This window comes from Cydia pomonella, chromosome 2 (genome assembly GCF_033807575.1).
Source record: "Cydia pomonella isolate Wapato2018A chromosome 2, ilCydPomo1, whole genome shotgun sequence".
NCBI classification, from domain to species: Eukaryota; Metazoa; Arthropoda; class Insecta; order Lepidoptera; family Tortricidae; genus Cydia; species Cydia pomonella.
The window spans coordinates 29,926,922-29,941,363 of NC_084704.1; the positions used below are offsets into that span (position 1 = coordinate 29,926,922).

At 39.1% G+C, this 14,442-nt stretch overlaps 1 protein-coding gene across 1 annotated transcript; it reads right to left on the reverse strand.

Annotated features, from left to right (window-relative positions):
• Positions 1-1,705: 1,705 nt before the first annotated feature.
• On the reverse strand, positions 1,706-6,907 carry LOC133515518 (uncharacterized). Its single transcript, XM_061848064.1, has one exon. The coding sequence runs from the start codon at positions 6,905-6,907 to the stop codon at positions 1,706-1,708; it is 5,202 nt and encodes a 1,733-aa protein (XP_061704048.1).
• Between the last annotated feature and the right edge of the window lie 7,535 nt (positions 6,908-14,442).

Below are 14,442 nucleotides of genomic sequence, written 5' to 3' on the forward strand. Positions count from 1 at the left end.
TAAACTACCTTAACAATATCACACACGACATTACATAACTTTTCAAGATAAAAAAATACTTAAAAAATACGTTACTACTCTGCAGGCCTAATAGATACCTATTAAAATATACTTATCTACTTTTATTCTAAACAACAGCTTGTTGTGGCTGTATCTGTATACCTATTTCCCAAAAGGCGACCTAATTAATATGTCTACACATAGTGTTCTAGACGTTAAGGTTCATTTTGGAGTGAAGGTGTTAGAAGAAATTAAAACAGGTCCATACGCTTATGACTATTTATTGCAACTAAAAATGCAGCGGTGGGTTGGCTCATCATAGGTACATATAGGTATACATGTATAGGTGCGTATAGCTAATCAAATTTCGACTTAACATATCGCCCACCAAAAACAACAGTTTTTAAACCAAGCTCTAGAATGAGTAAGAAAATATTCGTTGACCTAAACCCGCATAATAACACTAGTACATTGTAAACTTTAACCGAAAAAACATAGGGCATAAAAATCTAGTCGATTAAGTTAACAACTAACAGTCGACATGCAAACTATGAAACCAAATAGTCATAAAAACTATAGTTCCTTACTCAATACAATTTAAACTACTGTATCGGCGGTAATTATCTAATCTAACAAAATGTAGGTACATTTTATTCATTGGAAACACAATATCGATCTATGGTCGGGCCGTAGAAAATATTATTATATCACGAACAAGTTAGCTTGGTGCTAATTACGTACTACATAACTAGTCAAGCTACGTACCCACAAAATGTGTGCTAACTAATTAATAATGTAAAAGAAGTAAACAAATCCCATCACCCAAATGCTCGTTTACATTTAAGAGGTGTATGAACATATGTTATCAACCATGAATGAACTGCTTTGAACCTTAGATTCATAAAATTAAAGTATAATTTCAATAGTAAATGTTTCCTAATTAGTTCATTTCGCGTCTAAATAATGTAAACTGAGCAATTTAACAAAATAATATAAGCAAATATATCACAAATATTAAAAGCGATCTGACATAGGGCATGTAATATATAACATTTTTTGCGTACTTACGACTATAAATTCATTTTATCTTAGAAAATAACATTTTGTTTGCTAACACGGTTAACACGATTCAATTGTAATGGACTGTATGGATTGTTTTAGTTACTAAATACAAAACTTAATGTTAGCTAAACAAACCTTTTAGTAAATAATGTTTATGATTAAGTACGAACATGGAAACTCGTTACATCTTATTTTTCACAAACAATCTAATGAATACACTCGAGTATAATTCTTATTCTAACATAATAAAGTCTTTTGAATGATGTTTGATGTTGACGAAATAATAACGAGTGGTTTATTTGTTAAATAACCACTTAAATCATCTCAATGATTACAAGTTACGTTTATAGGTAATTATGCACATGTATTGAGATACGCAACGGGAAAGCGGCTATGTAATGAACGTTTAACCTTAGTTACTTAGGTATTCGCGACTATACCTAAGTCTGATTGGGATGCTACCTAAAAAATAGGTATTTACGTTAAACTGTAATTGGATGTAAGTATTTTAAAGGCTGACCGCCCACCCTTTTGGACTCAGGTTTGTAGATCACGATGGTGTCATACAAGCGTACTATCTATGTAATGGTAAGCGAACACTGCAGCTCATGGACTCCTGCCAATCTCGCGTTTTTTGTTGCCATTAATTATCGGGGTGTTTTGGCAAGAGTACCAATTTTGACAGAGGCCTTTTTAGAAGGTTGTTTCCTTTACACTGCACCGTAACGACTCGCACCAGCTGATCAGGTCCTGGATGTAAGGCCATTATTTTTCCTAATAGCCACTTTGCCGGCGGCATATCATCTTCTTTGATTACCACGATATCTCCAACAGTAGGCGGATTAACTGTGTCCTGCCACTTGTAACGTTGTTGTAAGGTGTTTAAATATTCCGCTTTCCATCTTCGCCAAAAATCTTGTGTCTGTTTTTGTATAAGCTGCCATCTGGTCAGCATGTTAACATTTCTATTTTCGTAATTTGTATCTGGAACGCTAGTTATCGGTTCTCCGATCAGAAAATGGGCAGGTGTAAGTGGATTTAAGGTATCTAACGTTTCATCTAAATGTGACAAAGGCCTTGAATTACAACAAGCCTCAATTTGAGCCAGCTGAGTCGCTATCTCTTCGTATGTCAACTTTGTGGTGCCATTAACACGATTTAGATGTCTTTTCACTGAGCGTACTCCAGCTTCCCAAAGTCCACCAAAGTTGGGAGCCTTTGGGGGAATAAAATGCCAGGTTGTGCCATCATTGGCTAATAATTCCGCTATTTCCTTAGCTACACTTGAGTTGCTCTTTGCGAACATGTCTCTTAGCTCTTTGTCGGCTTTTACAAAATTAGTCCCATTGTCGCTCCAAAGATGTAAGCAGCGGCCTCTTCTGGCAACAAATCTACGGAAAGCTGCAATGAAGGCTTGCGCTGTGAGATCCGTTACAGCCTCCAAGTGTATTGCTCGGGTGGACATGCAGATGAAAAGACAAATATAGCCCTTCGTCGACGTGTGACCCCGACCCTTTGACGTCCTCAGCTGCACGGGTCCTGCGTAGTCTACTCCACTGTTAAGGAACGCACGGTGAGGCGTGACCCTCGGAGCGGGCAACTGACCCATCAGTTGCTGTTGGGTTTTAGCCTTTTCCACAATACATGTCCTGCAACCGTGCGTAATCTGTCTGACAGCTGCCTTTAGACTAATAATCCAATATTTGCTTCGAATGTATGTCATCATAGCCAGTATATCTCCGTGGAAAGTTCTGACGTGTGCCTCTTTTATCAACAGTTTGGTGATATGTTGCTTACTGGGAATGATGATAGGATGTTTTGCTTCTTCTGTTATAGAAGAGTTGTTGAGGCGGCCACCGACCCTCAATATACCGTGTTCATCTAAGTATGGGGTCAGCGTGATTAAAGAACTCTTTGCCTTAATTTTACCATTCCTTTTCAGATCCTTAATTTCATCTTCATATATCAAATATTGGTAGTATTTTATACATCTTCTTTCTATTTCTTCCAGTTCAGCCGCTGACAAATAATCTTCTCGACTTGTTTTGTTTTTCCAGTTTATAAATCTTCTGCAGTGAGCTAGTACTCTCTTTAACTTTGTCAAGGATGAAAACCTTTCCCAGATAGGAGTGTCACCTAGGTTAATGTGGAACGTCTTCTTCATTTCTAAACTTGTTGGTAGAATGTCAACTCTAGTGAACTCGGTGTTTTTGTCTTTCAGCCACTCTGGTCCAGTCCACCATAGTTCATTATCTATTATCTCTCTTGCTCTGATTCCCCTAGAGGCAAGATCAGCAGGGTTGTCTCTTGACTGAACGTGTCGCCATCTGTTATTGTCGATTATTTGTATGATTTCTGAGACTCTGTTGCCCACAAAAACTTGCCATCGACCTGGCTGTGACTGTAACCAGGCTAGAACTACCATGGAGTCTGTCCAAGCAAATATCTTCGCCATCGGAATCTTTAGTAAGTTAGAGAGCTCATGCAATAATTTCGCAAGTAGGACTGCGCCGCACAGTTCTAATTTAGGGGTACTCAATTGCTTCAGTGGCGCCACTTTAGTTTTGGCTGCTATCATTGTGACATGGACTTCGTCATTCTGATCTACTACTCTCACATAAGCTACTGCGGCGTAGGCCACAGATGAAGCATCAGCAAACCCATGCAGTTGAATATCCTTGCAGTCTGCTGTGATTCTCATCCACCGTGGGATTCCCATCATTTGCAGTTCGTTCAGCTCATCTCGGTAAGTAACCCATTCATTGACCAATTCAGCGGGCAGTTCTTCATCCCACCCATGGTTGCAAAGCCATAATTTCTGTATCATGACCTTCGCTGTTATGACGACTGGAGCCAGCCATCCTAAGGGATCGAAGAGACTGGCCACATCTGATAAAACTATCCTTTTTGTTACAGGATTCCTGAGTTCCGGTAAGTTCACCGTTATTTTAAAGGTGTCGTCGTTCCTGTCCCAGGTAAGTCCAAGTATCTTGATTACTTTATCTAGCTTTATTTCCAGAGTGTTCACTGTTTCTTTACTGTCACTGACCTCTTGTAAGAACTTTAACAACTCCTCAGAGTTGCTTGACCATTTCTGCATGTGAAAACCACCTGCCTTTAATAACATATTAACTTCGTTACATATTACTTTCATTTCAGATAAGTCTTCATGGCCAGTCATCAAGTCATCCATGTAGAAGGAGTCCTTAACCACTGCTGCACCTCGTGGATACCTTTCAGATTCATCGTCAGCGAGTTGAAGTAGGGTTCGTACTGCTAACCAAGGTGCTGCAGCGGTTCCAAAAGTGACGGTTAACAGCTGATAACTTTCCAAGTTGCCAGTAGCTTCATCTCTCCACACTATCCGCTGTAAATCGGTATGGTTGTTTGTCATTTTTACTTGGCGATACATCTTGACTATATCGCCTACCACACAGATTTTGTGACATCTCCAGCGAATGATGAGGCTGCGTAGGTCAGGCTGCAAGGTAGGCCCTACGAGCATGCTGTCATTTAAGGATCGACCGTTGGAGCCCTTTGAAGACGCATCGTATACTATCCGCACCTTTGTAGTGTCCTTGTCCTCGCGAATTACAGGGTGGTGGGGTAGGTAAATAGCTTCCTTTTCATCGTCCTTCTCTGCCCTCTTCATATGTCCTAAATTCAAATATTCATTGATGACCTTTGTATATTCTTCTTTCAATTTGTCATTTCTCTGGAACTTCCTTTCTAGTTGTTGGAACCTAGTGATTGCTTGCTGCTTTGTTTCACCGCAAAGCTTTATTGTTTCTTCTTTAGTTTGTTTCAGAGGCAGATGTACTTCATATCTTCCTGTTTCATCTCTTACCGTTGTATTTTTGTAGACTTCTTCACAACTTTCTTCCTCCTTGGACCAAGCTTTCTTGGTTGTGTAAAGTTCTGTTTCCAATTCCCAGAATTTTCTTAGTAGATTGTTATCTTCCTCGACCTGTCTTGTGATGTGAAAGCTCCTGACATTATGAGACCTATTTGAATTTACCTCAATATCACCTGACAAGATCCACCCGAGACGGGTGTGCTGCGCGATTACGTCACCTGGCCCCCTAATCAAACCACTATCTATTATCTTTGCATAGATTTTCGTACTAAGTAAAATATCTATCCTACCTGGTACGTTGAAGGTGGGGTCAGCCAGTTGTATATCCTTAAGCTGTGGCCAATTATAGCCTCTAATTTCCCTTTCAGGCAACCAACGCGTTATAGACCTCAATACATATGCATTGTTTACATTAAATGAGAAATTTGTATCATATCTAGACGTAATCTGTAAATCTACTAAGTGCTTAAGAGATGTGCGATTACCTTCACCAACACCAAACATGACGCCGCTGATCTCGTTTTTCTTTAAACCTAATAAATCGACGACTCTTGATGTTACTAGTGACACCTCTGAACCTGGATCTATGAGAGCACGGAAGACGTGTGACTGACCTGAACTCGATGTGACGTCTACCAGTGCTGTGGCTAACCATATATTCTCACCAGGATGTTCTCCGCTTGCCACATGCGCTGTGACCTTGGTGACAAACTTTTCTTCGTTTGTGTGTGCAGGCGGATCCTCTTTCGTTGCAGTTGTAACCTGTTTATCTTCACTTATTTGCTCCTTCTCTCTATGTAATAAGGAGTGGTGTTTCCTCTTGCAGATTTGACATGTCGTGCGTTGTTTGCATTTAAACACGGTGTGATTCGGTATAAGACAATTATAGCACAAGTTGTTGCCTTGAACGTGGCTATATCTCTCTTCAATGGGTAGCTTACTAAACTGCTTACAATTATGTATGTAGTGCTTTTCTTTGCAGAAGGTGCATTGCAGATCATCGTTGCTTGCCGTTGTATGAAATGACTTCGGTTTAATACTCGGTGGTTGTTTGTAACTTCTACTTGCAGGTTCTACCATCTCTAGTGTGCGAAACCGCGTTTCCAAGAATTGCTTCAATCTTTCAAATCCAGGCAGATCATCAGAACTATCTTCACTAATTGTCTCTTCCCACTGTTTATGACTGTTGACATCTAACTTAGATATGACGACAAACGTGACGATTGCACCCCACTGATCGGTAGGCAAACCCAAATTCTTCAGCGCGTTCATACATTCAACAGTAGTATCTAACAGCTGCTTAATCGCAGAAGCCGATTCTTGAGACAACGCTCGTTGTCCAAAAAACTTCTTAAAAACGGTATTCGCGATATATCTCTTGTTATTATATCTCTTTTTCAGAATAGCCCACGCCTCAGTATAATTCTCTCCGGTGATTGAGAACTGCCGTAATAATACTTCAGCATCGCCCGTCAGACTACTTTTCAGGTAGTGTAATTTCTGTACGTTTTCCAATGACGAGTTGTTATGAATTAATGCCACAAAAAGATCGTGAAATGATTGCCACTCTGTATAATTCCCATTAAAAGTCGGTATGGAAATTCTAGGCAAACGGACTTCACTATTGGATGTACTTGTGTTACTCACAGTGATTTGGTTGGACGTGTTTACAGGTGCGATTTCAGAACTAAGCTTCAATAACGCCGTCTTTAACTCTCCTTTATATGTATAAACTAACTCCTCAAACTGGTCGAACATATCATCGGCGAAGTACGGAAGTAATTGTCTATCTTCTATTGAAATCGATAAGAGTATCTCCTCGTGAACTGTCTTAAACTCCTTCCAATATGTATCTAAAGTATCCATTCTTCCTTGTACATATCCAATAGTTATCCTTTCCTTAGGCGACTTTTTGTAGTTGCTATAAGCCTTTTTTATCTTTTCATAAGTATCTTTCTGAAGTAATATACGTTTTTCTATTTGCTCCATTGTGTAATTTCACTGCCACAATATCACCAAATTAAATACCGAATCACTAAGTTCTAGAATGTTCCAACGCGGCACTCACTTTTTACCGTGTAGGGTAAGCGCATAAGTACGTAGGTAAGTTCGCGCTTCATATAAGTACGTAATGTCCACTGCTATCTTATTTTGCCGCTGTATATGTATAAATGCACTATTCCACTGTCCCTTGAAACCTGCCAAATCACTCAGTTCAATTTAGTTCGAACAATAACGGTTGTAGAAACATTTTGTTGTAAATCCCGAAGTTACCAATCTATATCGTTCTTTTCACTTTAATTCACTTTAACACTTTATAATCCGCTATATTGTCCACTTTTTTGCACTGATTTGTCCATATTTAACTCCAAATTACATTAAATTCACTCCGCGAAATAGGTCACCGTAAATGATATCCGTGGTCGATGGACCATATGTTCTAGACGTTAAGGTTCATTTTGGAGTGAAGGTGTTAGAAGAAATTAAAACAGGTCCATACGCTTATGACTATTTATTGCAACTAAAAATGCAGCGGTGGCAGTGCCGGATTAAGACATTTTGGTGCCCTAAGCATTTCTAGACCATGGTGCCCCCTCATCAAGATTACATTGAATTTTATTGGTAAATTGAGTGACGTTTATTGCCGCATTACTGCTGAGAATAGAATTTTCAATGCGTCACATCATTTTATCACGGAAATTGACAGTATTGCAGCAGTATTGTTCCAAGAGTAGGTAAGGTCAAGTGTAAGCAAATTCGAAGACCGTGTTTTGCATAAGTCCGGAGGCCAAGCCAACCATTGTCCAAGTGTATGCGAAGACGTAAGACATAGGCCGTTCTCCGCAGGGTTTTGCAACCTCTAGAGCTTTCCTGCGAAGCTCATTCATGTGAGGCCGAGCTTCAGTAGAGGCTTAGCCATTGGCCATTGGTTCTTGTCAGAACCAGTACCAATGGCAACAAATGTCTTAAATAGCAAATTATTGTTTACGAAAACGGGACTTAATAGGGTACGGTTAAAAAATAACCTCTGACTAGACGTTTCAAGGACGGCGTTGTCCCCATGGTCTCGGAGAAGACTGTGTAAAGTCGACATCATTATTTTGACGTTGGAGGTAATTTTAGAACTTAATCAAACGCAATGAAGTCCCGTTTTTTTTAATAATAATGTGTCACAATTAGGCCAATACAATTAGATTTTATCGACTTAAAAATACGTGTAATCCAAGTTTGCTCCATTCCAGGAGGTGTGCATAAATGTTTCCTTATTTTCAGTTTTTTTGCTTGTACCTAAATCGAAAACGGTACGGCCGACGGAAAATCTGTTCTAATTACGAGTATTATTAAAATTGATATCTGAGGATCCGAAATGTAATTTAACTATGTTCTTACAATAAAATATATTGATTGATTGATTTAAGGTAAGTACCTTCGTAGTAAATTGTAAAAAAAGGTCGACATTTTTTATTTTTTAAAAAATCATGTTAATGATCCGAAAACGCTTTCTTAACAGTGTCTGATCCACCAAGTGCTATTGTAATTGATAATGGGTTCCTTCTACATCGAGTGGTTTGGCAATCCAAAGGAAAAAATTATCTCCTAAGGATCCCAAAATGTTTGCACACCTCCTGGGATAGAGCAAACTCGCATTACACGTATTTAGGATCAAATAAATGTATTAAAACAATTTCCAGCTTGCTGGGAATTAATTCCTCAAAACGCTATTTTAGGATCTAATTTAATTGGCCATTTAGGCCAACAGTGTTTTTAAAGGCAACTTCTAAGGCTGAATGCGCGGAGCGTTCGATCGGCGCTTACGGATGAGGCCAAAGGTCGAGCTGGAAGAAAACAAGGCTTGAATTTGACCAATGGCGAGGTATGAATAGCTGGACGTCCGGAGCAGGGATCGGAACCGGTTTTTTGCAAAAACATCGAAATAACCATATATTTCGGTTTATTTTATACTCTAAATGTAGGACTCAGTTGTGTTTTCAGATAACGACTTCGTATTATTAGATTGCCTAATTAGAAATGAAGTAATTAACAAAGAACGAAAAAATACCGTTTTCGTTCCCATACAAAAAATACCGGTTTCCGATCCCTGGTCCGGAGCCTCGGATCGCGGCGCGTTATCGTATAATACAACCAATGGCGAGGTGTGAGCAAGGCAGCTCAGCTGCGAAAGAGGACAGCATGGATTTGGATCCGTGGCCAAGCAAAAGTGAGGCAGTTTGCATAAAGTAGAAGGCCTGGCGTCGCATAAGACCTAACGCCGAACTGCAAAGGAGTGGCTTGAAATCAAACCTATGTAATCCTACTGCTCGGCCTTTGGCTTAACTCGAAAGCGCAACTTGATAAGATGCTTTTGTTTTTCGGCCTTTGCAGGGCCCTTTATTACACTTTGACAATTAGGTCGCAGGATCGCGGCTCTGCAGCACTCGGCCTGGCCGATACATCTGGTGTGTAAGAGAGCAAAATACGCTACAAAATCGGTAATCTACGTCGAGAAAATCGGGTGGCCACAAGCCCGACGGTAAAATTTTTTGGCCATGAACTTTGATGGCCTCCGCGTAAGGTTGGAGATGTGCTTACGTGTTCTCACTCTCTTACGACCCTTCGTTATTAGATGGGTACTTGCACACATATAAAAAAGTTTCGTGTACATAAGTACTACACTACGACTGCGATGCTGATGCAGCCTGCGCGTTTTTTTTTCCTACGATTTTGGTGCCCCCCTAGACGTGGTGCCCTAAGCAAGTGCTTATTTTGCTTAATGGTTAATCCGGCACTGAGCGGTGGGTTGGCTCATCATAGGTACATATAGGTATACATGTATAGGTGCGTATAGCTAATCAAATTTCGACTTAACACATAGTATATTATGTAAATATGTGTCGGCGATTTGCAGCAACACTACCTGGGTGCAGCTACCTATTCCTGCGCCTCATTATAATAATGTGGCACAATCGATCAATCGAGAAAATAACTAATTTTGACGACCGGTTTGGCCTAGTGGGTAGTGACCCTGCCTACGAAGCTGATGGTCCCGGGTTCAAATCCTGGTAAGGGCATTTATTCGTGTGATGAGCATGGATCATGTTCCTGAGTCATGGGTGTTTTCTATGTACCTATTTAAATACTGTCCTATAATATATAAAAAAAAAAAAGAATCTGTCCAATCGATCTGTCACTTTAATACAAAAGCTGTATGACGGTATCAGAAATTATGCAACATTAAATCCTATTACTTTGAAGTAAAGTGACCTGGGTGCCTAGCCAACGTGACGCTTGCGCTACGTCAACGAAACGCTTTGTGTCTCTCTATCACTCTTCCATATTAGTGCGACAGTGACAGTTGTGTTTCGTTCGCTACGGAGCATAAACGATTGGCATGTTGGCTACACACCCTGGTAAGCGGCAGCGTGGGAGCTCCACCATAAACGTCATACATATTATTATGCAATCGGTTTAAACATTATTTTTATTTGCTAGCCTGTCGTATCCCGCTGCTGGGCAAAGGCCTCCCACTCTTTCTTCCACGCTTCTCGGTCTATGGCAATATTAGGCCAATCTGCGATGCCATAAATACGATGAGTTCTGATTTCAAACTTTCCGAAAGACGCCAATATCGTGCCCGCCACCTCCTTCGAGGTTTAACTAATTAAAGCTATGTTTTATGTGTATAGGGACATTTGCCAAGTCAGCTCATATTCAAGTGCGCGTGTACCGCGATATGAGCTGACTCGCGGGCACTGCCTAGTCAGCTCATATCGCGGTACACGCGCACTTGAATATGAGCTGACTTGGCAAATGTCCCTATATGTGTAATACTTACAGCTTGAAAGGTCATTTACAGAGCAAATTGCAGCAAAACCACGGTATAGGTGCCGACTGCGAGCACGATTCGAAGCGGAGTCGTCGCGTCAATCTCGAAAGCGTTGTACACGGACAGCCGCGTGAATACAGCCCGGTTGTAGCGTACCACGTTCTTATAAATCCTTCGCGTTTCTGTAACTGATCATCAAATATCATTTATTATCAGGCAACTAAGACCCATAGATATTTTACACACAATAATAATATTTATTTCCTACTCCTCTATTGTTATGTCATTTTTACATTCATGAACACGAAAATGAGAACATAATAGGTTTGAAGAAAAGTCTATATTGTATATTTGTCATAACAGCACTTGTGCTTTAAAATCGCTATAACATTACTGCAATTAATAGCTACTAACATAACAAAATCAAATAGAAAATGTGACATTTTGCGACAAGGGGGAGCGGGGATTAATCAACTTTGAATGTCACTTTAACTTTACCAGTAAACGAAAATTGTTTTTTTTTTTTTTGTATTCACTTTACAGCTAAATAACTAGTATTTGCAATGATAAATATTTATCTATTCGTTTAATTTTTTACTAATCGTTTTTGAGTCGTACAATTTTTATTATTACTCGTATTTAAAAAAAAAAACATTAAAATAATATTGCTGATTTCGTTGAAAACAATATTGTCAAATATGTGACGTCACATCCTTTCGCTCGCAAAGATGCCGTCATACCTTTGGCCTAAGATCTAGTAGATGGTAACTACTACAGGGAAATTATTTGATATTTAACAATTTTGACACATATCAGTACAATAATAGCCGGGTCCACACAGAGCGAGCATACGCGCGAGGCAATTTCCTCACGCACAAACCGGCCAGTGTAGACGTGCCTCGGCCGAGGCGGCGCGTGCGTTTTCCTCGGCCGAGGCACGTCTACACTGGCTGGTTTGTGCGTGAGGAAATTGTCTCGCACGTACGTGCTCGCTCACTCGCTCTGTGTGGACCCGCCTAATAAGGAGCAAAGTCAAATGGCGTTCTAATCATGTTCTAGTTTTAATCATGTGTCCAAAGATGGCAGTATATTTACTGTGCCTACAAAATTTACTTTGCCAATCCACCTCTATTTCAAATTCTCTTTGTTGATCTTTCATAGATCGACCTAGCCCCAAACTAAGCAAAGCTACTATGGGTACAGTCAAGGTATTAAATATCGATACGGACAAAGTGCCAGATGTATGTATACACGATCTTATTGTCTATATATTAAGGTAGTGTGTACATATTTTTGTCACTTTGTCCGTATCGATATTTAATACCTTGACTGTACTAGGCGACGATATATATATAATAATAATAACGTTTTATATAATAATATACATATGCATACGTATATAGATAAATACATAACTTATATGCATAGAACACACCCATGACTCGAACAAATGTTAGTGTTCATCACACAAATAAATGCTCTTACCGGGATTCGAATTGTCTAAATAGAGAAAGAATCGGACAATTCGGACATGTACCTACCTAACCAGTTCGGTGAGATGGTATACCTATGTAAATTAAGCTATTAAATTAGAAAGTTTATAAACACCATCTATTGGTGCCAAATTAGGTACTTAGATAATAATATAAGTCGGCGACCGATCGTAAATTCAGGCAGATCATGAAACTCCTAAGCATATCGTAAATATCATCTTCTCGTTCCCTGAGTCGACGGAGCCCCTCCATGCGGGGCTTCTATTTATAGACAGTCCGCAGGGCAAGCGGGCATCTGAAGCAACCTAACGAACCTATCGACTATCCTACTTATCTATTGATTTAATGTACCGTCATAACATTACTCAGGAACTTTACGATCGGCTGCCGAAGTGCCGACATATATAAATAACTGTAAACATATCGTACCTGCATCAACATCCGTTAAAACATCGTTTGTAGCCTGCGCGCAGACCATTTCGGCGGCTCGCTTGTTTTTATAGAACCGCTCGCAGGCCGCACTCAGGCTGACCAGAAGCACGATATTTTTCGTTGCCCACACAAATACCATACAATATCGTAGAATGATCCGTTCGTGCTTAAAAGTACATAATATACGAGTAATAAAGATATACTTAGATTAATTCATAATTCCGAATTTCGTAACCACATCAATCCTGTGATACCTAATTACCTACCGTCTTACCCACTGTGATGTACGTCACTACATTTCAGTAGTAGGTCAATGTAGTACAGTCACGTCTGAAAATATCGATACCAACAATGTCCCAAAAATACGATATGTATACACGATCTTATTGCCCATGTATTAAGGTGTATACGTATTTTGGCACTTTATCCTCCGTATCTATATTTTTAGACGTGGCCTTACCCATCTACAGGTGTAGTCAAATAGGTATAAAAATAGAAATAATCAAATAAAACTCACCTGTGTATCCTTTTCAATATTTAATTTTGAAATCTCCAGCTCCACATAATACAAAGCGTGGTTAAAGAAAACTATTAACTGATACAATACCTAAAAAATAAATCATGACAACGTTATGTTTTATCCAAAGATGGGGAGTTAAATATCAGAATGGAAATTGTACAACAATGCATTTAAAACCTAATTGGCTATCGTAAACAAATGAAAAAAAAACAACGTATTTGGAAAGTAAAATGCTCTAGAGCAGAAACGTTACATTTTCGGTACACTTTATAGAACAACAAAGAGTTTCAGAACATGAGAAATGAAAAATAATTATAATCTGTAACGACATACCGTAAATTGATATATTTTTTTACAGAGGCCCAATGCATCGATGATATGCATATATGCATTAAACATCGATTCAATCTCTTTTTTAGTTACTATTTGGTTCGTATATATCATCATCTTGCGATTCCATGACGCTAGTAGACTAGCTCCGAATGAAACGGTTCGGTAAAGGCAGACGAGATTAATATCACAAACTAAAAAGGTAATTTTTGAGAAAATAAATGACATACGTTGTTCCATTCTACAGTGACATATGCTAACAACGACTTCGATCGACACAAGACCTATGATGTAAATAAAATTCCAGATTTTGTGATCCTTTAAAATTTCTTGTTTTTCCAAATTAATAGTAAATAACGCTTGGCGTAACTTCAACATAACTTGCAGATTATTATGACTTTGTATTACATTAACGAAGTATATCACGATTATTGCAATGCAGTATGTAGCAGAATTAGCCGTTGCCATGAAGATAACAAACGGATTCATGGATATTTGCAGGAATAATTCGTATAAACAAATGTAGTAGTACACTCTGGCTGCGATATGTAAGCAAACGCCAAGAAGTATTTTTATATAATACTTTTTGTCAACTGGCGTTACATAACCGTTGGTTACACAAAATGGGGGCATGAGAAGCACAGATTGGCAGAAAAATAATGGCCAATTGGCGTCTAGGATTTCCTTTTCAATGTAATTCTCAAGCAGGCATCCTACGTGTCTGTTATTGTTTTTATAATTTTTATTCATTTTATTTCACTTCACGCGGTAGTTCTGTCTTGTTTGAGGAGCCGAATAAGCATTACTTATCGGAAGTGGTAGATCTTAGATAAACTATTATTTAAGTAGTTAAGGTAACATTATGTCGGTATAGTAGGTACAGTCATCAACAAAAGTAGCGTATGAAACAACGCGCTTAAAGTAT